This window comes from Oncorhynchus keta, chromosome 19 (assembly GCF_023373465.1).
Source record: "Oncorhynchus keta strain PuntledgeMale-10-30-2019 chromosome 19, Oket_V2, whole genome shotgun sequence".
In the NCBI taxonomy this organism is placed as follows: Eukaryota; Metazoa; Chordata; class Actinopteri; order Salmoniformes; family Salmonidae; genus Oncorhynchus; species Oncorhynchus keta.
In genome coordinates, this window is record NC_068439.1 from 12,494,389 (window position 1) to 12,521,888 (window position 27,500).

The window sequence follows — 27,500 nt, forward strand, 5'->3', positions numbered from 1 at the left end:
GGAGAGAGGGGATGGCAGAGGAGAGAGAGAGAGGGAGAAAGTGAGATGGCGAAAGTGAGAGAAGGGGACAGTTGGATATAAACCATTAGATTATTAACTTAGCAGTAACAGATACTTTCCACCCTTGCCCCTCTTCCCTCCCTTTCTCCCCATCTTCTCTTTCTACCCTCGCCCCTCTTCCCTCCCTCTCTCCCCATCTTCTCTGTCTTCCCTCGCCCCTCTTCCCTCCCTCTCTCCCCATCTTCTCTTTCTACCCTCGCCCCTCTTCCCTCCCTCTCTCCCCATCTTCTCTGTCTACCCTCGCCCCTCTTCCCTCCCTCTCTCCCCATCTTCTCTGTCTACCCTCACCCCTCTTCCCTCCCTCTCTCCCCATCTTCTCTTTCTACCCTCGCCCCTCTTCCCTCCCTCTCTCCCCATATTCTCTTTCTACCCTCGCCCGTCTTCCCTCCCTCTCTCATCCATCTTCTCTGTCTACCCTTGCCCCTCTTTCCTCCCTCTCTCCCCATATTCTCTTTCTACCCTCGCCCCTCTTCCCTCCCTCTCTCCCCATCTTCTCTGTCTACCCACGCCCCTCTTCCCTCCCTCTCTCCCCATATTCTCTGTCTACCCTCGCCCCTCCCTCTCTCCTCATCTTCTCTGTCTACCATCTTCCCTCCCTCTCTCCCCATATTCTCTGTCTACCCTCGCCCCTCCCTCTCTCCCCATATTCTCTGTCTACCCTCGCCCCTCCCTCTCTCCCCATATTCTCTGTCTACCCTCGCCCCTCCCTCTCTCCCCATATTCTCTGTCTACCCTCGCCCCTCCCTCTCTCCCCATATTCTCTGTCTACCCTCGCCCCTCCCTCTCTCCCCATATTCTCTGTCTACCCTCGCCCCTCTTCCCTCCCTCTCACCTTTTGCTGTGGAGGACATTCATCCACAGTGCTGAAACACAAACAAACAGAGCAACTAATAAACATTTAACTCCATATTTGGATTGAAGCTTCCATTTCCTCTATCCCGCTACACACACACACACACACACACACACACACACACACACACACACACACACACACACACACACACACACACACACACACACACACACACACACACACACACACACACACACACACACACACACACACACACACACTGCCCTAGGCTGTGCTCATGTCTCATATAAACAATGAGGTCCTTGTGCTGCACACAGACAACACATACATATTCACATACTGTACATACATACAGCGCCAGTCAAACGTTTGGAAACACCTACTCATTCAAGGGCTTTTCACATTTTTTACAACTATTTTCTACATTGTAGAATAATAATGAAGACATCAAAACTATGAAATAACACATATGGAATCATGTAGTAACCAAAAAAAAGTGTTTAAAAAATCCAAATAGATTTTATAATTTATATTCTTCAAAGTAGCCACCCTTTGCCTTGATCACAGCTTTGCACACTCTTGGCATTCTCTCAACCAGCTTCTTGAGGTAGTCACCTGGAATGCATTTCAATTAACAGGTGTGCCTTGTTAAAAGTTAATTTGTGGAATTTATTTTCTTCTTAATGCGTTTCAGCCAATCAGTTGTGTTGTATACAGAAGAGCCCTATTTGGTAAAAGACCAAGTCCATATTATGGCAAGAACAGCTCAAATAAGCAAAGACAAATGACAGTCCACCATTACTTTAAGACATGAAGGTCAGTCAATCCGGAACATTTCAATAAATTTTAAAGGTTCTTCAAGTGCAACTTGTCGTAAAAACCATCAAGCGCTCTGATGAAACTGGCTCTCATGAGGACCGCCACAGGAAAGGAAGACCCAGAGTTACCTCTGCTGCAGAGGATAAGTTCATTAGAGTTACCAGCCTCAGAAATTGACAATGACAATGACCCAACACACCTCCAGGCTGTGTAAGGACTATTTGACCTAGAAGGAGAGTGATGGAGTGCTGCATCAGATGACCTGGCCTCCACAATCACCCGACCTGGTTTTGGATGAGTTGGACCACAAAGTGAAGGAAAACTGCTCAGCATATGTGGGAACTCCTTCAAGACTGTTGGAAAATCATTCCTCATGAAGCTGGTTGAGAGAATGCCAAGAGTGTGCAAAGCTGTGATCAAGGCAAAGGGGGGCTACTTTGAAGAATCTCAAATCTAAGATATATTTTCACTTCTTTAACACTTTTTAATGTAGGTTACTACATGATTCCATATGTGTTATTTCATAGTTTTGATGTCTTCACTATTATTCTACAATGTAGAAGATAGTAAGAATAAAGAAAAATCCTGAAATGTGTGCCCAAACTGGTACTGTACACACACACACACACACACACACACACACACACACACACACACACACACACACACACACACACACACACACACACACACACACACACACACACACACACACACACACACACACTCACTGTCTGCGTCGTAGAAGCTTCTGGAACTCCTTCAAGTCTTTCTCCAGAGATGGAAACTCATAGAGATCCTCTAACACACACCTAGAGAGAGTCTGACACGCACGCACGCACACACACACAGACACACACACACATTAATATACACCTCTAACAGACAGTTATAGAGATACATTTACGGTACTTAAACCTAAATATATCTGCTGACGTGCTGGGGGACAAACATAGCTGCAAATTCACAAGCGCGCAGACACACACACACACACGCGCGCGCAGACACAGACACACACACGCGCGCGCGCGCGCAGACACACAGACACACACACACGCGCACAGACACACAGACACACACACACGCGCGCAGACACACACACACACGCGCGCGCACGCAGACACAGACACACACACTCGCGCGCGCGCAGACACACAGACACACACACACGCGCGCAGACACACACACACGAACATACGCGCGTAGACACACACACACACACTTATCACTGACATGCAGCATACATCCCCATTGCTGCTTGTTACTAGGCAACTATCACCTGGGTTACACTAGATTATCCCCATGACAACACTCACGCTCCGGTTACCATGGTAACACAGCACAGAGCAGCAGGTTACAGCAGGCCAAGTGATCAGTGTGTGTGTAAGAATTTGCAGTGATGCTATTTCCCATGTATGTAATAACCAGTGTCCAACCTTCATGAATGTCTTGATGTGTTCGTCCTCTCGTAGGAAGTCCTTATATAGGCGTGTCCAGTGAGAGACCAGGTGTAATACCTTCCTCTTCCTATAGAGGGCCTCCTTCCCTTCCTCCTGACGCACACGCTTACTGCTGTAGGTGGGACACGTTAAGGACAACACACACACACACACATTCACACTACACAGAGACACACACACACATTCACACTACACAGAGACACACACACACATTCACACTACACACATTCACACTACACAGAGACACACACACACATTCACACTACACATAGACACACACACACATTCACACTACACAGACACACACACACACATTCACACTACACAGAGACACACACACACATTCACACTACACATAGACACACACACACATTCACACTACACAGAGAAACACACACACACATTCACACTACACAGAGACACACACACACATTCACACTACACATAGACACACACACACATTCACACTACACAGAGACACACACACACATTCACACTACACAGAGACACACACACACATTCACACTACACAGAGACACACACACACATTCACACTACACAGAGACACACACACACATTCACACTACACAGAGACACACACACACATTCACACTACACAGAGACACACACACACATTCACACTACACAGAGACACACACACACATTCACACTACACAGAGACACACATACACATTCACACTACACAGAGACACACATACACATTCACACTACACAGAGACACACATACACATTCACACTACACAGAGACACACACACACACATTCACACTACACAGAGACACACACACACATTCACACTACACAGAGACACACACACACATTCACACTACACAGAGACACACACACACATTCACACTACACAGAGACACACACACATTCACACTACACAGAGACACACACACACACATTCACACTACACAGAGACACACACACACATTCACACTACACAGAGACACACACACACACATTCACACTACACAGAGACACACACACACATTCACACTACACATAGACACACACACACATTCACACTACACAGAGACACACACACACATTCACACTACACAGAGACACACACACACACATTCACACTACACAGAGACACACACACACATTCACACTACACAGAGACACACATACACATTCACACTACACAGAGACACACATACACATTCACACTACACAGAGACACACATACACATTCACACTACACAGAGACACACACACACACATTCACACTACACAGAGACACACACACACATTCACACTACACATAGACACACACACACATTCACACTACACAGAGACACACACACACACATTCACACTACACAGAGACACACACACACATTCACACTACACATAGACACACACACACATTCACACTACACAGAGACACACACACACATTCACACTACACAGAGACACACACACACATTCACACTACACAGAGACACACACACACATTCACACTACACAGAGACACACACACACATTCACACTACACATAGACACACACACACATTCACACTACACAGAGACACACACACACACATTCACACTACACAGAGACACACACACACATTCACACTACACATAGACACACACACACATTCACACTACACAGAGACACACACACACATTCACACTACACAGAGACACACACACACATTCACACTACACATAGACACACACACACATTCACACTACACAGAGACACACACACACACATTCACACTACACAGAGACACACACACACATTCACACTACACATAGACACACACACACATTCACACTACACAGAGACACACACACACATTCACACTACACATAGACACACACACACATTCACACTACACAGAGACACACACACACATTCACACTACACAGAGACACACACACACATTCACACTACACAGAGACACACACACACATTCACACTACACAGAGACACACATACACATTCACACTACACACATTCACACTATACACATTCACACTATACACATTCACACTACACACATTCACACTACACAGAGACACACTATACACATTCACACTACACAGAGACACACTATACACATTCACACTATACACATTCACACTACACAGAGACACACTATACACATTCACACTATACACATTCACACTACACAGAGACACACTACACACATTCACACTACACACATTCACACTACACACATTCACACTACACAGAGACACAGACATAAATACATACACACAGAGACACACAGAGAGAGAGTGTAACCAGTGTGTAAAGGATATTGTCCGAGCAGGGCCTGACAGAGGTCGTTGGTCGTCATGAACACCAGGTACGTCAACAGGAAGTCATCCAGCAGCATCTCTGAAACAGGAAACGCATCACAGGTCACAGACATGACAACCTTCATACACCTTAGACAGTGAGAGAGAGAGTGACAGAAAAGTTGGATGAGGGTTTGTGTCAAAAGGGCATGGGCCAGACTCGTACCCACGGCAACACGCTATATGAGCTCTGAACCCACGGCAACACGCTATATGAGCTCTGATTCCCTGTCCAGCCCAGGCCACCATCTATATCCCTCTGCTCTTCTCGCTGGAATGGTGAAAGTAATGGTGGATATTCCCTGTCCAGCCCTGGCATCCAAATAACCTCTTATTGTGTTATCCAGATTAGTGAATCTGTGCAGGCAAAGCGCAAAAACTACTGGTTCCACAAGGCAGAGGATAGAGATGAATTATGGAGGAGAAGAAAGGTTCCTATCTGACACTAGGTTCCTATAAATAATGAACTAACCAGCTATCTTTACTTAGAAAGGAAAACAAGCGTTTTATTTATATAGAACACCACTTTAAATGATTAGTATATTTAGCTTGCTTTCTCTCTCCTTCCCTTCTTCTCTCCCTCCTTCCCTTCCTCTCTCCCTCCTTCCCTTACTCTCCCTCTCTCCCTCTCTGCCTCCTTCCCTTCCTCTCTCCCTCCTTCCCTTCATCACTCTCTCTCCTTCCCTTCCTCTCTCTCCCTCCTTCTCTCTCTCTCTCCTTCCCTTCCTCTCTCCCTCCTTCCCTTCCTCTCTCTCCCTCTCTCCCTCTCTGCCTCCTTCCCTTCCTCTCTCCCTCTTCCTCTTTCTGTCCCACCCCACTCTCCCTATTTTCCACCCTTCTTCCAACACTGTTCTCATTTTCTCCATGTTAACAACTCCTCCACACACTCACTTACACAACACACAAATACACATACGTAGGCACACACATGCACAAACACACACTCACAACACACAAACACGCAGGCACACGCACTCACGCACACACACTCACAACACACAAACACGCAGGCACACGTACGCACACACACTCACAACACACAAACACGCAGACACACACACAAACACGCAGACACACGCACGCACACACACACACTCACAACACACAAACACGAAGGCAGAGAGAGAGAGAGAGAGAGAGAGAGAGAGAAACAGGGAGAGAGAGAGAGAGAGAGAGAGAGAGAGAGAGAGAGAGAGAGAGAGAGAGAGAGAGAGAGAGAGAGAGAGAGAGAGAGAGAGAGAGAGAAAGGGGGAGGGAGAGTAAAACCTGTCAGTAAATGAGTGTGTTTGCATCTCCAGTGTGTCTTTGTGTGTGTGTCAAATCAAATCAAGAGAGAGAGTGAAACAGGAGAGAGAGGAAGGGGAGGAGGGAGAGAAGAAGAGAGAGAGAGTGAAACAGAGAGGGACAGAGAGAGAGAGAGAGAGAGAGAGAGAGAGAGAGAGAGAGAGAGAGAGAGAGAGAGAGAGAGAGAGAGAGAGAGAGAGAGAGAGCAGACACACACACACACACACAGAGAGGACACACACAAGCACACACACCACCCCCAGCCTGGTGTTGAAGTGCTGTTGGTTAATTGCTCTTTAGGCTTGTTTCAGCTTATTGATGCTTAACACACACACGCACACGCAGGCAGGCAGGCAGGCAGGCAGGCACACACACACGCACGCACGCACGCACGCACGCACACACACACACACACACACACACACACACACACACACACACACACACACACACACACACTCTCTCTCGCTCTCTCTCTCCTTCATCTCCTCCTCTACTCATTCCATCTCCTCCTTTCAGCTCTGTTTTCGGGGCCAAAGACTCTTCTACCCAAGATGGTCATCTGTCAACAGGTGACGTTATTCAGACTGTAACATGTCTGGACCCCCACAGACTGACAACGCACCTCAGTCCACACACACACACACACACACACACACACACACACACACACACACACACACACACACACACACACACACACACACACACACACACACACACACACACACACACACGCAACCACCCACTCCTTGCTCCTGTTACACAGTCACAATGAAGAAAACGAATCACCAGGGATTATAGCTACAATACATTCCTAAGAGAGAGAATGAAAGAGAGAAAGAAAGAGAGAATGAAAGAGAGAGAAAGAAAGAAAATGAAAGAGAGAGAATGAAAGAGAGAATAAAAGAGAGAATGAGAGAGAATGAGAGAGAGAATGAGAGAGAGAATGAGAGAGAGAATGAGAGAGAGAATGAAAGAGAGAATGAGAGAGAGAGAAAGAAAGAGAGAATGAAAGAGAGAATGAAAGAGAGCGAGAAAGAGAGAATGAGAGAAGAGAGAGAATGAAAGAGAGCGAGAATGAGAGAATGAAAGAGAGAGAAAGAAAGAGAATGAAAGAGAGAGAATGAAAGAGAGAGAAAGAAAGAGAATGAAAGAGAGAGAATGAGAGACAGAATGAAAGAGAGAATGAAAAAGAGAGAATGAGAGAGAGAGAATGAGAGAGAGAATGAAAGAGAGAATGAGAGAGAGAGAATGAGAGAGAGAATGAAAGAGAGAATGAGAGAGAGAATGAGAGAGAGAATGAGAGAGAGAATGAGAGAGAGAATGAAAGAGAGAATGAGAGAGAGAGAATGAGAGAATGAAAGAGAGAATGAAAGAGAGAGAATGAGAGAGAGAATGAGAGAGAATGAAAGAGAGAATGAAAGAGAGAAAATGAGAGAGAATGAAAGAGAGAATGAGAGAGAATGAGAGAGAGAATGAGAGAGAGAATGAGAGAGAGAATGAGAGAGAGAATGAGAGAGAGAGAATGAAAGAGAGAATGAAAGAGAGAATGGCCATATTTTGAGAGCAGGCGAGGGACTGGTGCACACGTAGATAATCCTCTATGAAAACCAATGGTTCAAACCTCATGTCTCTATCGTAATCAAATCAAAAGTTATTGTAGTTTTTACCCTTGTAGGATGGCCAGAATCAGGGTGACTAAATCACTAGAGGCCAGAGAAAAATCTGGAAAATGTCATCACATCAGATTCTGAGCAAGAATAAAGGCTACTGGCCACCTGACAGGATCCCATTGATCTCATCTTTCCCCTCGAATCCACAGGACATAAAACAATACAGAGGTCAGATGGATACTGATTTGAGACATGAAATGTAGAATTTTCATGTTTTAGTTTACACTTTTCATGTTTTAGTGTACACTTTTCATGTTTTAGTGTATACTTTTCATATTTGAGTGTAAACCTTTCATATTTTAGTGTAAACCTTTCATATTTTAGTGTACACTTTTCATGTTTTAGTGTATACTTTTCATGTTTTAGTGTACACTTTTCACATTTTAGTGTATGTTTTTCATGTTTTAGTGTAAACTTTTCATATTTGAGTGTAAACCTTTCATATTTTTGTGTAAACTTTTCATGTTTTAGTGTATACTTTTCATGTTTTAGTGTACACTTTTCATATTTTAGTGTACACTTTTCATATTTTAGTGTACACTTTTCATATTTTAGTGTACACTTTTCATATTTTAGTGTATACTTTTCATGTTTTAGTGTAAACTTTTCATATTTTAGTGGACACTTTTCATATTTTAGTGTACACTTTTCATGTTTTAGTGTAAACTTTTCATATTTTAGTGTAAACCTTTCATATTTTAGTGTACACTTTTCATATTTTAGTGTACACTTTTCATATTTTAGTGTACACTTTTCATGTTTTAGTGTAAACCTTTCATATTTTAGTGTACACTTTTCATATTTTAGTGTAAACTTTTCATATTTTAGTGTTAAACTTTTCATGTTTTAGTGTAAACTTTTCATATTTTAGTGTACACTTTTCATGTTTTAGTGTACACTTTTCATATTTTAGTGTACACTTTTCATGTTTTAGTGTAAACTTTTCATATTTTAGTGTACACTTTTCATGTTTTAGTGTAAACTTTTCATATTTTAGTGTATACTTTTCATATTTTAGTGTAAACTTTTCATATTTTAGTGTACACTTTTCATGTTTTAGTGTACACTTTTCATATTTTAGTGTACACTTTTGATGTTTTAGTGTAAACTTTTCATATTTTAGTGTACACTTTTCATGTTTTAGTGTAAACTTTTCATATTTTTGTGTACACTTTTCATATTTTAGTGTAAACTTTTCATATTTTAGTGTAAACTTTTCATATTTTTGTGTACACTTTTCATATTTTAGTGTAAACTTTTCATATTTTAGTGTAAACTTTTCATATGAATTCCTGTTCTCTTCAGTAGATTTACCACAAAAACAAACGTATCTCTGTGAAATGTCAATGGAGCACTGAATGTATACCAAGCTTTTTATTTCAAAGCCTTCTACATTTAATTCAGCTTGGTGTCATTGCAATTTAGCTTGTTGTGACCCGCGGAAACAACTTTGAAGACCACGGCCACAAAATGTAAAATCCTTAAAAGTTCTTAGGAGAAACCAACAACTCAACACAGCTCAGTCCTTATTATCAGATTTATTTGTTTCTGAAATCAGACTTTTTGGATATAACGTTAATGATGTGGTAGAGAAAACCCTGAACGATTCAGAACATGAATAATCATATCTGTTTTGGTAAAATGTATTATATAACATAAGGAAGTGAAAGCACGTTTTGAACCTGGACAGAGTGGGTGGATACCCTACAAACACACTAATGAAGTCCTTCAGGGTGTGTGTGTGTGTGCTAACCAGACTCTTTGCTCTCCGGCGTTCCTCTCTGGTCGTCCAGTCGTAGGTCACTCAGCAGGTGTTCTAGAATCTTCAGTGGTGTTCCAGACACCACCACATACCTACACACAGACCCCCACAGAGAAGAGTTACACACACACACACACACACACACACACACACACACACACACACACACACACACACACACACACACACACACACACACACACACACACACACACACACACACACACACACCTGCCAGAAACACAGGAGGAACAGCAGGAGCAGTATTCCTCAGAGCTGCTACCTTTCCTCTCGCCTTCTTCCCTGTCCTCTTCTTCCTCCTCACCCCCCCCTTCCTCATCAATGTAAGGTAGACTACTCCAGTCATCTTCATCCTCATCATCCTCATCATCAATGTAACGCAGGTAAGGGACGTTGAAGGTCGCGGCAGTACTACTACTACTACTACTACTACTACTCATACTACTATGGTCATCATCATCACCAGCTTCTTCATCTTCTGCTTCCACTAGTGTGACTGTTCTCTGATCCATTACAATTCCTCCAGACGACCCCCTCTCCCTAGCGCAACGTGCCCGGCCAGGGTGCTCTGTCCTGCTACCCCTGACTGCCAAAAGGAGATGTACTGAGGCCTCCCTCTCCCTGCCTAACACCAGAGGCACTCCCACAGCCCCCCCCCCCCACACACACGCACACACATATACATACACACACACACTCCCTTTATAAAGCACAAACACACCCTCTAGGCAGCAAACAGTCTTGCTTTCTCCCTTGAAGACAAGAAAACTATTATCTCTTTCTCTGTCTCTGTCTCTCTCGCCCGCTCTCTCCCTGTCTCTGTCTCTCTCTCTCTCTCTCTGTTGCTCTCTCCGTCTCTGTCTCTCTCTCTCCCTGTCTCTCACTCACACGCTCTGTCTCTCGCTCTTTGTCTCACACTCTCGCTCTCTCCCTGTCTGTCTCTCTCACCACGTTTCTGTCTCTCTCCCTGTTTTTCTCTCTCTCTCTCTCTCTCTCTCTCTCTCTCTCTCTCTCTCTCTCGCTCTCTCTCCCTGTCTCTCTGCCTCTGTCTCAGTTTGAGAGCGACAGAGGCAGGTTGAGAGTGACAGAGACAGGTTGAGAGTGACAGAGACAGGTTGAGAGTGACGGAGACAGGTTGACAGGTTGAGAGTGACAGAGACAGGTTGAGAGTGACAGAGACAAGTTGAGAGTGACCAAGACAGGTTGAGAGGCACAGAAAAAGTTTGAGATTGACAGAGCGAAAGAGAAGTAGGATACTGACCTCTTCTCTCCATCTTCTTCTCTTGCTCCTCCCCCTGATGGCGATGAGGCGGGATTAGGTGATGATGTCACTGATGATGGCACTCTCTGTAGCACAAGGACATCCCGCCCCCTTTCCTTAAGACACACCCTCCCTACCACTTCTCCCTGAGAGAGGTATAGAGAGACAGACGTGATAAGAATGGTCCATTAGTATTGTATAGAGTATAGACAGAATGGTCCATTGGTATTGTATAGAGTATAGACAGAATGGTCGATTAGTATTGTATAAAGTATAGACAGAATGGTCGATTAGTATTGTATAGAGTATAGACAGAATGGTCCATTAGTATTGTATAGAGTATAGACAGAATGGTCCATTAGTATTGTATAGAGTATAGACAGAATGGTCCATTGGTATTGTATAGAGTATAGACAGAATGGTCCATTGGTATTGTATAGAGTATAGACAGAATGGTCCATTAGTATTGTATAGAGTATAGACAGAATGGTCCATTGGTATTATATAGACAGAATGGTCATTTGGTATTGTATAGAGTATAGACAGAATGGTCCATTAGTATTGTATAGAGTATAGACAGAATGGTCCATTAGTATTGTATAGAGTATAGACAGAATGGTCCATTAGTATTGTATAGAGTATAGACAGAATGGTCCATTGGTATTGTATAGAGTATAGACAGAATGGTCCATTGGTATTATATAGAGTATAGACAGAATGGTCCATTGGTATTATATAGAGTATAGACAGAATGGTCCATTGGTATTATATAGAGTATAGACAGAATGGTCCATTGGTATTGTATAGAGTATAGACAGAATGGTCCATTGGTATTGTATAGAGTATAGACAGAATGGTCCATTAGTATTGTATAGAGTATAGACAGAATGGTCCATTGGTATTATATAGAGTATAGACAGAATGGTCCATTGGTATTATATAGAGTATAGACAGAATGGTCCATTAGTATTGTATAGAGTATAGACAGAATGGTCCATTAGTATTGTATAGAGTATAGACAGAATGGTGCATTAGTATTGTATAGAGTATAGACAGAATGGTCCATTGGTATTATATAGAGTATAGACAGAATGGTCCTTTGGTATTATATAGAGTATAGACAGAATGGTCCATTGGTATTGTATAGAGTATAGACAGAATGGTCCTTTGGTATTGTATAGACAGAATGGTCCTTTGGTATTGTATAGAGTATAGACAGAATGTTCCATTGGTATTGTATAGAGTATAGACAGAATGGTCCATTGGTATTGTATAGAGTATAGACATAATGGTCCATTAGTATTGTATAGAGTATAGACAGAATGGTCCATTAGTATTGTATAGAGAGTATAGACAGAATGGTCCATTGGTATTGTATAGAGTATAGACAGAATGGTCCATTGGTATTGTATAGAGTATAGACAGAATGGTCCATTGGTATTATATAGAGTATAGACAGAATGGTCCTTTGGTATTATATAGAGTATAGACAGAATGGTCCATTGGTATTGTATAGAGTATAGACAGAATGGTCCTTTGGTATTGTATAGACAGAATGGTCCTTTGGTATTGTATAGAGTATAGACAGAATGGTCCATTGGTATTGTATAGAGTATAGACGTAATGGTCCATTAGTATTGTATAGAGTATAGACAGAATGGTCCATTGGTATTGTATAGAGTATAGACAGAATGGTCCATTGGTATTGTATAGAGTATAGACAGAATGGTCCATTGGTATTATATAGAGTATAGACAGAATGGTCCATTGGTATTGTATAGAGTATAGACAGAATGGTCCATTGGTATTGTATAGAGTATAGACAGAATGGTCCATTGGTATTGTATAGAGTATAGACAGAATGGTCCATTGGTATTGTATAGAGTATAGACAGAATGGTCCATTGGTATTATATAGAGTATAGACAGAATGGTCCATTGGTATTGTATAGAGTATAGACAGAATGGTCCATTGGTATTATATAGAGTATAGACAGAATGGTCCATTAGTATTGTATAGAGTATAGACAGAATGGTCCATTAGTATTGTATAGAGTATAGACAGAATGGTCCATTAGTATTGTATAGAGTATAGACAGAATGGTCCATTGGTATTGTATAGAGTATAGACAGAATGGTCCATTGGTATTGTATAGAGTATAGACAGAATGGTCCATTGGTATTGTATAGAGTATAGACAGAATGGTCCATTTGTATTATATAGACAGAATGGTCCATTGGTATTGTATAGACAGAATGGTCCATTGGTATTGTATAGAGTATAGACAGAATGGTCCATTGGTATTATATAGAGTATAGACAGAATGGTCCATTGGTATTATATAGACAGAATGGTCCATTGGTATTGTATAGAGTATAGACAGAATGGTCCATTGGTATTATATAGAGTATAGACAGAATGGTCCATTGGTATTGTATAGACAGAATGGTCCATTGGTATTGTATAGAGTATAGACAGAATGGTCGATTAGTATTGTATAGAGTATAGACAGAATGGTCGATTAGTATTGTATAGAGTATAGACAGAATGGTCCATTAGTATTGTATAGAGTATAGACAGAATGGTCCATTAGTATTGTATAGAGTATAGACAGAATGGTCCATTGGTATTGTATAGAGTATAGACAGAATGGTCCATTGGTATTGTATAGAGTATAGACAGAATGGTCCATTAGTATTGTATAGAGTATAGACAGAATGGTCCATTGGTATTATATAGACAGAATGGTCCTTTGGTATTGTATAGAGTATAGACAGAATGGTCCATTAGTATTGTATAGAGTATAGACAGAATGGTCCATTAGTATTGTATAGAGTATAGACAGAATGGTCCATTGGTATTATATAGACAGAATGGTCCATTAGTATTGTATAGAGTATAGACAGAATGGTCCATTAGTATTGTATAGAGTATAGACAGAATGGTCCATTGGTATTGTATAGAGTATAGACAGAATGGTCCATTGGTATTATATAGAGTATAGACAGAATGGTCCATTGGTATTGTATAGAGTATAGACAGAATGGTCCATTGGTATTATATAGAGTATAGACAGAATGGTCCATTAGTATTGTATGTATAGAGTATAGACAGAATGGTCCATTAGTATTGTATAGAGTATAGACAGAATGGTCCATTAGTATTGTATAGAGTATAGACAGAATGGTCCATTGGTATTGTATAGAGTATAGACAGAATGGTCCATTGGTATTGTATAGAGTATAGACAGAATGGTCCATTGGTATTGTATAGAGTATAGACAGAATGGTCCATTTGTATTATATAGACAGAATGGTCCATTGGTATTGTATAGACAGAATGGTCCATTGGTATTGTATAGAGTATAGACAGAATGGTCCATTGGTATTATATAGAGTATAGACAGAATGGTCCATTGGTATTATATAGACAGAATGGTCCATTGGTATTGTATAGAGTATAGACAGAATGGTCCATTGGTATTATATAGAGTATAGACAGAATGGTCCATTGGTATTGTATAGACAGAATGGTCCATTGGTATTGTATAGAGTATAGACAGAATGGTCCATTAGTATTGTATAGACAGAATGGTCCATTGGTATTATATAGAGTATAGACAGAATGGTAGTATAGTATGGTGGTATAGTTTAGCTTTATAGTATAGTTGTATAGCTTGGTGGTATAGTAGTATGGAACAGTAAAGCAGTATAGTATAGCAGCATAGTATGGTAGTATAGTGGTGTAGCATAGTAGTGTAGTATAGTGGTATAGTTCAGTGGTATAGTTCAGTGGTATAGTATAGTAGTATAGTAGTATAGCATAGCGGTGTAGCATAGCGGTATAGTCTGGTAGTATAGTGGTATAGTCTAGTAGTATAGTATAGTAGTATAGTATAGTGGTATAGTATAGCAGTATAGTATAGTAGTATAGTATAGTAGTATAGTGGTACAGTATAGTAGTATAGTATAGTGGTATAGTATAGCGGTATAACTTAGTAGTATAGCATAGTAGTACAGTACTGTTGTATAGTTCAGTAGTACAGTACATTAGCCCAGTATAGTAGTATAGCATAGTGGTACAGTATAGTAGTATAGTATGGTGGTATAGTTTAGCTTTATAGTATAGTTGTATAGCTTGGTGGTATAGTAGTATGGAACAGTAAAGCAGTATAGTATAGCAGCATAGTATGGTAGTATAGTGGTGTAGCATAGTAGTGTAGTATAGTGGTATAGTTCAGTGGTATAGTTCAGTGGTATAGTATAGTAGTATAGTAGTATAGCATAGCGGTGTAGCATAGCGGTATAGTCTGGTAGTATAGTGGTATAGTATAGTGGTATAGTTTAGTTGTATAGTATAGCGGTATAGCTTGGTAGCATAGTATGGTAATATAGTATAGTGGCATAGTGTAGTATAGTGGTATAGTACAGTTGTATAGTATAGTGGTATAGTTTAGTTGTATAGTATAGTGGTATCGTATAGCGGGATAGTTTAGTGGTATAGTTTAGTTGTATATTATAGTGGTATAGTATAGCAGTATAGTTTGGTAGTATAGTAGAATAGTACAGGAGTATAGTTTAGTTGTATAGTATAGTGGTATAGTTTAGCGGTATAGTTTAGTAGTATAGTAGTATAGTATGGTGGTATAGTTTAGTTGTATAGCAGTGTAGTATAGTGGCAAAGTATAGCGCTATAGTTTAGCAGTACAGTAGTATAGTATGGTGGTATAGTTTAGTGGTATAGCAGTGTAGTATGGTGGTAAAGTATAGCGCTATAGTTTAGCAGTATAGTAGTATAGTATGGTGGTATAGTTTAGTTGTATCGCAGTGTAGTATAGTGGTAAATTATAGCGCTATAATTTAGCAGTATAGTCATATAGTGGCATATTTTTGTTGTATAGTATTGCAGTATAGTTCAGTAGTATAGTAGCATGGTATAGTGGTATAGTAGTGCAGTATAGTTCAGTATTATAGTAGCATAGTATAGTAGTATAGTATAGCGGTACAGTTCAGTAGTATAGTATCATGGTATAGTAGTATAGTATTGCAGTATAGTTCGGCAGTATAGTAGCATAGTATAGTGGTATAGTATAGCGGCATAGTTTAGTAGTATAGTAGTATAGTATGGTGGTATAGCTTAGCAGTATAGTTTAGTAGTATAGTAGTATAGCATGGTGGTATAGTTTAGCGGTATAGTTTAGTAGTATAGTAGTATAGTATGGTGGTATAGCTTAGCGGTATAGTTTGGTAGTATAGTGGTATAGTTTGGTGGTATAGTTTAGTAGTATGGTGGTATAGTTTAGCGGCATAGTTTAGTAGTATAGTGGTATAGTATGGTGGTATAGTTCAGTAGTATAGTATGGTGGTATAGTTTAGCGGTATAGTTTAGCGGTATGGTTTAGCGGTATAGTAGTATAGCATGGCAGTATCGTTTAGTGGTATAGTACAGCAGTGTAGTATAGTAGTATAGTGGCATGGTTTAGTTGTATAGTATAGTGGTATATTTTGGAAGTATAGTAGTATAGTGGTATAGTATGGTGGTATAGTTTAGCAGTATAGCATAGTAGTATAGGATCTTTATCAAACAGATGTTGCTGCTGCAAGGCCTGGAGCAAGGACACACACACACACACACACACACACACACACACACACACACACACACACACACACACACACACACACACACACACACACACACACACACACACACACACACACACACCTGTCACAGAAGGACCAAAACTACTCAATACACAAAGACTGTGTGTGTGCTTTCTCATGACTCATGTGTTAATGGCCCCCTTACCAGGTGCTCGGCAGATGATGATGTCATCTGATCCTCTCACCAGGTGTTATCCTTCCTATCCTCTCTCCCCCCAGCCTTCCCCTGTCCTCTCTCCTCATAGACCTCTCCTGTCCTCTCTCCTCATAGACCTCCCCTGTCCTCTCTCCTCATAGACCTCTCCTGTCCTCTCTCCTCATAGACGTCTCCTGTCCTCTCTCCTCAAAGACCTCTCCTGTCCTCTCTCCCCCCAGCCCTCCCCTGTCCTCTCTCCTCATAGACCTCTCCTGTCCTCTCTCCTCATAGACCTCTCCTGTCCTCTCTCCTCATAGACCTCCCCTGTCCTCTCTCCTCATAGACCTCCCCTGTCCTCTCTCCTCATAGACCTCTCCTGTCCTCTCTCCCCCAGCCCTCCCCTGTCCTCTCTCCTCATAGACCTCCCCTGTCCTCTCTCCTCATAGACCTCTCCTGTCCTCTCTCCTCAAAGACCTCTCCTGTCCTCTCTCCTCATAGACCTCTCCTGTCCTCTCTCCTCATAGATCTCTCCTGTCCTCTCTCCTCATAGACCTCTCCTGTCCTCTCTCCTCATAGCCCTCCCCTGTCCTAACTCCTCATAGACCTCTCCTGTCCTCTCTCCTCATAGACCTCTCCTGTCCTCTCTCCACATAGACCTCTCCTGTCCTCTCTCCTCATAGACCTCTCCTGTCCTCTCTCCTCAAAGACCTCTCCTGTCCTCTCTCCTCATAGACCTCTCCTGTCCTCTCTCCTCATAGACCTCTCCTGTCCTCTCTCCTCATAGACCTCTTCTGTCCTCTCTCCTCATAGCCCTCCCCTGTCCTCTCTCCTCATAACCTCTCCTGTCCTCTCTCCTCATAGACCTCTCCTGTCCTCTCTCCTCATAGACCTCTCCTGTCCTCTCTCCTCATAGACCTCTCCTGTCCTCTCTCCTCATAGACCTCTCCTGTCCTCTCTCCTCATAGCCCTCCCCTGTCCTCTCTCATCATAGACCTCTCCTGTCCTCTCTCCTCATAGACCTCTCCTGTCCTCTCTCCTCATAGCCCTCCCCTGTCCTCTCTCATCATAGACCTCTCCTGTCCTCTCTCCTCATAGACCTCTCCTGTCCTCTCTCCTCTTATCCTTCCCCTGTCCTCTCTCCTCTTATCCTTCCCCTGTCCTCTCTCCTCTTATCCCTCCTCTGTCCTCTCTCCCCCCAGCCCTAGCCTGTCCTCTCTCCCCTGCCCTCTCTCCTCCCAGCCGTAGCCTGTCCTCTCTCCTGTCCTCTCTCCTCCCAGCCGTAGCCTGTCCTGTCTCCTCCCAGCCGTAGCCTGTCCTCTCTCCTCCCAGCCCTAGCCTGTGCTCTCTTCCCTGCCCTCTCTCCTCCCAGCCGGAGCCTGTCCTCTCTCCTGTCCTCTCTCCTCCTAGCCGTAGCCTGTCCTCTCTCCTCCCAGCCGTAGCCTGTCCTCTCTCCTCCCAGCCGTAGCCTGTCCTCTATCCTCCCAGCCGGAGCCTGTCCTCTCTCCTGTCCTCTCTCCTCCTAGCCGTAGCCTGTCCTCTCTCCTCCCAGCCGTAGTCTGTCCTCTCTCCTCCTAGCCGTAGCCTGTCCTCTCTCCTCCCAGCCGTAGCCTGTCTTCTCTCCTGTCCTCTCTCCTCCCAGCCGTAGCCTGTCCTCTCTCCTCCCAGCCGTAGCCTGTCCTCTCTCCTCCCAGCCGTAGCCTGCCCTCACCCCTGTCCTGTCTCCTCCCAGCCGTAGCCTGTCCTCTCTCCTCCCAGCCGTAGCCTGTCCTCTCTCTCCCCAGCCGTAGCCTGTCCTCTCTCTCCTCCCAGCCGTAGCCTGTCCTCTCTCTCCTCCCAGCCGTAGCCTGTCCTCCTTTTTCCCAGCCGTAGCCTGCCCTCCTCCCCGTCCTCTCTCCTACCAGCCCTAGCCTGTCCTCTCTCCTCCCAGCCCTAGCCTGTCCTCTGACCCCTGTCCTCTCTCCTCCCAGCCGTAGCCTGCCCTCACACCTGTCCTGTCTCCTCCCAGCCGTAGCCTGTCCTCTCTCCTCCCAGCCGTAGCCTGTCCTCTCTCCTCCCAGCCGTAGCCTGCCCTCACTCCTGTCCTGTCTCCTCCCAGCCGTAGCCTGTCCTCTCTCCTCCCAGCCCTAGCCTGTCCTCTGACCCCTGTCCTCTCTCCTCACAGCTGTAGCCTGCCCTCTCTCTCCTGTCCTCTCTCCCCCCAGCCATAGCCTGTCCTCTCTCCTCCCAGCCGAAGCCTGCCCTCTCCCCTGTCCTCTCTCCTCCTAGCCGTAGCCTGTCCTCTCTCCTCCCAGCCGTAGCCTGTCCTCTCTCTCCCCAGCCGTAGCCTGTCCTCTCTCTCCTTCCAGCCGTAGCCTGTCCTCTCTCCTGTCCTCTCTCCTCCCAGCCGTAGCCTGTCCTGTCTCCTCCCAGCCGTAGCCTGTCCTCCTTTTTCCCAGCCGTAGCCTGCCCTCTCCCCTGTCCTCTCTCCTCCCAGCACTAGCCTGTCCTCTCTCTCCCCAGCCGTAGCCTGTCCTCCTTCTTCCCAGCCGTAGCCTGCCCTCCTCCCCGTCCTCTCTCCTACCAGCCCTAGCCTGTCCTCTCCCCCATCCCTAGCCTGTCCTCTCTCTCCCCAGCCATAGCCTGTCCTCTCTCCTCCCAGCCCTAGCCTGTCCTCTCTCCTCCCATCCCTAGCCTGTCCTCTCCCCTGTCCTCTCTCCTCCTAGCCGTAGCCTGTCCTCTCTCCTCCCAGCCGTAGCCTGTCCTCTCTCCTTCCAGCCGTAGCCTGTCCTCTCTCCTCCCAGCCGTAGCCTGTCCTCTCTCCTCCCAGCCGTAGCCTGTCCTCTCTCCTCCCAGCCGTAGCCTGCCCTCGCTCCTCCCAGCCGTAGCCTGTCCTCTCTCCTCCCAGCTGTAGCCTGTCCTCTCTCCCCCCAGCCGTAGCCTGTCCTCTCTCCCCCCATCCGTAGCCTGTCCTCCTTCTTCCCAGCCGTAGCCTGCCCTCCTCCCCGTCCTCTCTCCTACCAGCCCTAGCCTGTCCTCTCTCCCCCCAGCCCTAGCCTGTCCTCTCTCCGCCATCCCTAGCCTGTCCTCTCTCCTCCCAGCCCTAGCCTGTCCTCTCTCCTCCCATCCCTAGCCTGTCCTCTCTCCTCCCATCCCTAGCCTGTCCTCTCTCCTCCAGCCCTAGCCTGCCCTCTCCCCTGTCTTCTCTCCTCCCATCCCTAGCCTGTCCTCTCTCCTCCCAGCCCTAGCCTGTCCTCTCTCCTCCAGCCCTAGCCTGCCCTCTCCCCTGTCTTCTCTCCTCCCAGCCCTAGCCTGTCCTCTCTCCTCCAGCCCTAGCCTGTCCTCTCTCTCCCATCCCTAGCCTGTCCTCTCTCTCCCCAGCCATAGCCTGTCCTCTCTCCGCCCAGCCGTAGCCTGCCCTCTCCGCTGTCTTCTCTCTCCCCAGCCGTAGCCTGTCCTCTCTCCTCCTAGCCGTAGCCTGTCCTCTCTCCTCCCAGCCGTAGCCTGTCCTCTCTCCTCCTAGCCGTAGCCTGTCCTCTCTCCTCCCAGCCGTAGCCTGTCCTCTCTCCTCCCAGCCGTAGCCTGTCCTCTCTCCTCCCAGCCGTAGCCTGTCCTCTCTCCTCCCAGCCGTAGCCTGTCCACTCCCCTGTCCTCTCTCATTCCCAGCCGTAGCCTGCCCTCGCTCCTCCCAGCCGTAGCCTGCCCTCTCTCCTCCCAGCCGTAGCCTGCCCCCTCTCCTCCCAGCCGTAGCCTGCCCTCTCTCCTCCCAGCCGTAGCCTGCCCTCTCTCCTGCCCTCTCTCCCCAGCCGTAGCCTGCCCTCTCCTTGGTCTACCAGTTAAGACACAGACAGAATGGTTATAGTATTAATTTGACTAGTTATCTAAGTTACCTCTACAGGGCTTCAATCCGGACCCAGTGCTCATTGGCCAGAGCAGTGTGTGTGACTGTGTGTGTCTGTGACTGTGTGTGACTGTGTGTGTGTGTGTGTGTGTGTGTGTGTGTGTGTGTGTGTGTGTGTGTGTGTGTGTGTGTATGTGACTGTGTGTGTGTGTGTATATGTGTGCCTGTGTGTGACTGTGTGTGTGTGACTGTGTGTGTGTGTTTGTGTGTGCCTGTGTGTGTGTGTGTGTGTGTGTGTGTGTGTGTGTGCCTGTGTCTGTGTGTCTGTGACTGTGTGTCTGTGACTGTGTGTGACTGTGTGTGTGCGTGCCTGTGTGTGCCTGTGTGTGTGTGTGTGTGTGTGTGTGTGTGTGTGTGTGTGTGTGTGTGTGTGTGTGTGTGTGTGTGTGTGTGTGTGTGTGTGTGTGTGTGTGGTGGTCCAGATCAGATGTGATGTTATGCAACTTTATGAAAACACCTAATTTCACCAAACAGTACCCTAGAGGACTCTGGGAAAAATGTTCCTGATAACAAACAGTTTATCTAACGGCAACACAAACACACTCTCTCCAAAAAACATCACACACTATCCTTTACATGCACTCCAAAAACAACACACACACACACCAAAAACAACACACACACACACACACACACACACCAAAAACAACACACACACACACTCTCTGGAGAGTGACTGCCCCACAAGACAACATCTATTTTGCGTGAGAAAGTCTGCTCGGGACGAAATAGAAAAACAGAGTTTAAAAATGTCCTGGAGTGAAAGGAAAGGAATGGTCAGAATGTTGTATATTAGAGACTTTCACATTAGTTCCAACAGAAGACTGGGTGGTTAAGGTTTGGCATTGACTCTATGTGGTTAAGGTTAGGCATTGACTCCACGTGGTTAAGGTTAGGCATTGACTCCACGTGGTTAAGGTTAGGCATTGACTCTACGTGGTTAAGGTTAGGCATTGACTCTACGTGGTTAAGGTTAGGCATTGACTCTACGTGGTTAAGGTTAGGCATTGACTCTACGTGGTTAAGGTTAGGCATTGACTCTACGTGGTTAAGGTTAGGCATTGACTCTACGTGGTTAAGGTTAGGCATTGACTCTACGTGGTTAAGGTTAGGCATTGACTCTACGTGGTTAAGGTTAGGCATTGACTCTACGTGGTTAAGGTTAGGCATTGACTCTACGTGGTTAAGGTTAGGCATTGACTCTACGTGGTTAAGGTTAGGCATTGACTCCACGTGGTTAAGGTTAGGCATTGACTCTACGTGGTTAAGGTTAGGCATTGACTCTACGTGGTTAAGGTTAGGCATTGACTCTACGTGGTTAAGGTTAGGCATTGACTCTACGTGGTTAAGGTTAGGCATTGATTCTACGTGGTTAAGGTTAGGCATTGATTCTACGTGGTTAAGGTTTGGCATTGACTCTATGTGGTTAAGGTTAGGCATTGACTCCACGTGGTTAAGGTTTGGCATTGACTCCACGTGGTTAAGGTTAGGCATTGACTCCACGTGGTTAAGGTTTGGCATTGACTCCACGTGGTTAAGGTTTGGCATTGACTCCATGTGGTTAAGGTTTGGCATTGACTCTATGTGGTTAAGGTTAGGCATTGATTCTACGTGGTTAAGGTTTGGCATTGACTCTATGTGGTTAAGGTTTGGCATTGATTCTACGTGGTTAAGGTTTGGCATTGACTCTATGTGGTTAAGGTTAGGCATTGATTCTACGTGGTTAAGGTTTGGCATTGATTCTACGTGGTTAAGGTTTGGCATTGATTCTACGTGGTTAAGGTTTGGCATTGACTCTATGTGGTTAAGGTTTGGCATTGACTCTATGTGGTTAAGGTTAGGCATTGACTCCAAGTGGTTAAGGTTTGGCATTGACTCTATGTGGTTAAGGTTAGGCATTGACTCCACGTGGTTAAGGTTTGGCATTGACTCTATGTGGTTAAGGTTAGGCATTGACTCCACGTGGTTAAGGTTTGGCATTGACTCTACGTGGTTAAGGTTAGGCATTGACTCCAAGTGGTTAAGGTTAGGCATTGACTCCACGTGGTTAAGGTTTGGCATTGACTCCAAGTGGTTAAGGTTAGGCATTGACTCCACGTGGTTAAGGTTTGGCATTGACTCCAAGTGGTTAAGGTTAGGCATTGACTCCACGTGGTTAAGGTTTGGCATTGACTCCAAGTGGTTAAGGTTAGGCATTGACTCTACGTGGTTAAGGTTAGGCATTGACTCCACGTGGTTAAGGTTTGGCATTGACTCCAAGTGGTTAAGGTTAGGCATTGACTCCACGTGGTTAAGGTTAGGCATTGACTCCACGTGGTTAAGGTTAGGCATTGACTCCACGTGGTTAAGGTTAGGCATTGACTCTATGTGGTTAAGGTTAGGCATTGACTTAACCCTGGGTTAGGGTTAAGGGTTAAGGGTTAATGTTAGGGTTAATGTTAGGGTTATCCCTGTCCACAACACCCTGATCTGACACATACACACTCAGACACACTCAGACACAGAGACTCATTGTGAAACACTGATGTAAAGTTCGGCCAGAAAGGAAAGGAGGGCCTCATGGAACAGCTACAGGAAGTACTCTCTGTTCTCTTCCTGTTCCTATACCGACCTCTTTGTGTGTGTGGTTTGCACATCCTTTCCAAGAACCAGGCACCTATCACAATACAGATATGAGCAGGGATGAAATATAAAATGAGTTGAATGATACTTACTGACATACGCTGAATGATGGTTGAGAGAAACATTAAGTAAATTAACTGCCACACACACAGAAAGACAAACACACACACACACACACACACACACACACACACACACACACACACACACACACACACACACACACACACACACACACACACACACACAGAGACAAACACAGACACACACACACACACACACACAAACACACACACACACACCCAAACACACACACAGAGACAAACACAGACACACACACACACACAAACAAACACACACACAGAGACAAACACACACACACACACACACACACACAAACACACACACAGAGACAAACACAGACACACACACACACAAACACACACACAGAGACAAACACAGACAGACACACAGACACACAAACACACACACAAACACAGACACACACACATACACACAAACAGACACACAGAGACACACACACACAAACAGACACACAGACACACACACACACACACACAGACACACACACAGAGACACAGAGACACACACACACACACAGACACACACAGAGACACACACACAGCCACACAGAGACACACACACACAGCCACACACACAGAGACACACACAGAGACACACACACACACACACACACACAAACACACACGCAGAGACAAACACAGACACACACACACACACACACACACACAAACACACACACAGAGACAAACACAGACAGACACACAGACACACAAACACACACACAAACACAGACACACACACATACACACAAACAGACACACAGAGACACACACACACAAACAGAAACACAGACACACACACACACACAGACACACACAGAGACACAGAGACACACACACACACAGACACACACAGAGACACACACACAGCCACACAGAGACACACACACACACAGCCACACACAGAGACACACACAGAGACACACAGACACACACAGACACACACACACACACGCACACAGATAGGTAGTAGACAGGTAGTAGGTGTAGACAGGTAGTAGGTGTAGACAGGTAGTAGGTATAGACAGGTAGTAAGTGTAGACAGGTAGTAGGTGTAGACAGGTAGTAAGTGTAGACAGGTAGTAAGTGTAGACAGGTAGTAAGTGTAGACAGGTAGTAAGTGTAGACAGGTAGTAAGTGTAGACAGGTAGTAAGTGTAGACAGGTAGTAGGTGTAGACAGGTAGTAAGTGTAGACAGGTAGTAAGTGTAGACAGGTAGTAGGTATAGACAGGTAGTAAGTGTAGACAGGTAGTAAGTGTGGACAGGTAGTAAGTGTAGACAGGTAGTAGGTGTAGACAGGTAGTAGGTGTAGACAGGTAGTAAGTGTAGACAGGTAGTAAGTGTAGACAGGTAGTAGGTGTAGACAGGTAGTAAGTGTGTAACAGTTGAGGAATGTGAAATGAAATACTTAGGCATGCTGAGTGATGTCATATCAGACACCATCAGCCTCTAATTAAGGCATGTGTGAGTGATGTCATATCAGATAATATCAGACTCTAATTAAGGTATGTGTGAGTGATGTCATATCAGATAATATCAGCCTCTAATTAAGGTATGTGTGAGTGATGTCATATCAGACACCATCAGCCTCTAATTAAGGTATGTGTGAGTGATGTCATATCAGACACCATCAGCCTCTTATTAAGGTATGTGTGAGTGATGTCATATCAGACACCATCAGCCTCTAATTAAGGTATGTGTGAGTGATGTCATATCAGACACCATCAGCCTCTTATTAAGGTATGTGTGAGTGATGTCATATCAGACACCATCAGCCTCTTATAAGGTATGTGTGAGTGATGTCATATCAGACACCATCAGCCTCTAATTAAGGTATGTGTGAGTGATGTCATATCAGACACCATCAGCCTCTTATAAGGTATGTGTGAGTGATGTCATATCAGACACCATCAGCCTCTAATTAAGGTATGTGTGAGTGATGTCATATCAGACACCATCAGCCTCTTATAAGGTAAGTGTGAGTGATGTCATATCAGACACCATCAGCCTCTTATTAAGGTATGTGTGAGTGATGTCATATCAGACACCATCAGCCTCTTATAAGGTATGTGTGAGTGATGTCATATCAGACACCATCAGCCTCTAATTAAGGTATGTGTGAGTGATGTCATATCAGACACCATCAGCCTCTTATAAGGTATGTGTGAGTGATGTCACATCAGATAATATCAGACTCTAATCAAGGCATGTGTGAGTGATGTCACATCAGATAATATCAGCCTCTAATCAAGGCATGTGTGAGTGATGTCACATCAGATAATATCAGACTCTAATCAAGGCATGTGTGAGTGATGTCACATTAGATAATATCAGACTCTAATCAAGGCATGTGTGAGTGATGTCATATCAGATAATATCAGACTCTAATCAAGGCATGTGTGAGTGATGTCACATCAGATAATATCAGACTCTAATCAAGGCATGTGTGAGTGATGTCACATCAGATAATATCAGCCTCTAATCAAGGCATGTGTGAGTGATGTCACATCAGATAATATCATACTCTAATCAAGGCATGTGTGAGTGATGTCACATCAGATAATATCAGCCTCTAATCAAGGCATGTGTGAGTGATGTCACATCAGATAATATCAGCCTCTAATCAAGGCATGTGTGAGTGATGTCATATCAGATAATATCAGACTCTAATCAAGGCATGTGTGAGTGATGTCACATCAGATAATATCAGCCTCTAATCAAGGCATGTGTGAGTGATGTCACATCAGATAATATCAGACTCTAATCAAGGCATGTGTGAGTGATGTCACATCAGATAATATCAGACTCTAATCAAGGCATGTGTGAGTGATGTCACATCAGATAATATCAGACTCTAATCAAGGCATGTGTGAGTGATGTCACATCAGATAATATCAGACTCTAATCAAGGCATGTGTGAGTGATGTCACATCAGATAATATCAGACTCTAATCAAGGCATGTGTGAGTGATGTCACATCAGATAATATCAGACTCTAATCAAGGCATGTGTGAGTGATGTCACATCAGATAATATCAGACTCTAATCAAGGCATGTGTGAGTGATGTCACATCAGATAATATCAGACTCTAATCAAGGCACGTGTGAGTGATGTCACATCAGATAATATCAGACTCTAATCAAGGCATGTGTGAGTGCTACACCACTGCTTATAACTAACTATAAGTTAACTATCTAAGACCTGGGTGTCAAACTGCTAGACAGTCAATAAACTGTATGAATGCCGGTTCATTATAATTTCTACAGTTTCGATTTGGATTTAACTCCTGATCTAAAATGTTCCAGATAAATGACCTCCAGATAAATGACCTCCAGATAAATGACCTCCAGATAAATAACCTCCAGATAAATAACCTCCAGATAAATGACCTCCAGATAAATATAACCTCCAGATAAATAACCTCCAGGTAAATAACCTCCAGATAAATGACCTCCAGATAAATATGACCTCCAGATAAATAACCTCCAGATAAATAACCTCCAGATAAATAACCTCCAGATAAATAACCTCCAGATAAATAACCTCCAGGTAAATAACCTCCAGATAAATAACCTCCAAATAAATGACCTC

At 44.3% G+C, this 27,500-nt stretch overlaps 1 protein-coding gene and 1 long non-coding RNA gene across 2 annotated transcripts in view; one reads left to right on the forward strand and one right to left on the reverse strand.

Moving 5' to 3' along the window:
• LOC118372806 (rap guanine nucleotide exchange factor 5) overlaps positions 1-27,500 on the reverse strand; it is a 95,988-nt gene that overhangs the window by 14,038 nt on the left and 54,450 nt on the right. Inside the window, exons 10-15 of the mRNA XM_052471803.1 lie at positions 11,506-11,651; positions 10,215-10,315; positions 5,463-5,541; positions 3,133-3,274; positions 2,428-2,519; positions 893-923 (exon numbers count right to left, since the gene is read on the reverse strand). Of these exons, the coding sequence (XP_052327763.1) occupies positions 893-923; positions 2,428-2,519; positions 3,133-3,274; positions 5,463-5,541; positions 10,215-10,315; positions 11,506-11,651 (591 nt within the window). The remainder of the gene's footprint in view (positions 1-892; positions 924-2,427; positions 2,520-3,132; positions 3,275-5,462; positions 5,542-10,214; positions 10,316-11,505; positions 11,652-27,500) is intronic.
• On the forward strand, positions 20,510-23,031 carry LOC127909236 (uncharacterized). Its single transcript, XR_008070335.1, has 3 exons — positions 20,510-22,369; positions 22,424-22,882; positions 22,964-23,031. It is a non-coding gene; the product is annotated as an uncharacterized LOC127909236 (long non-coding RNA).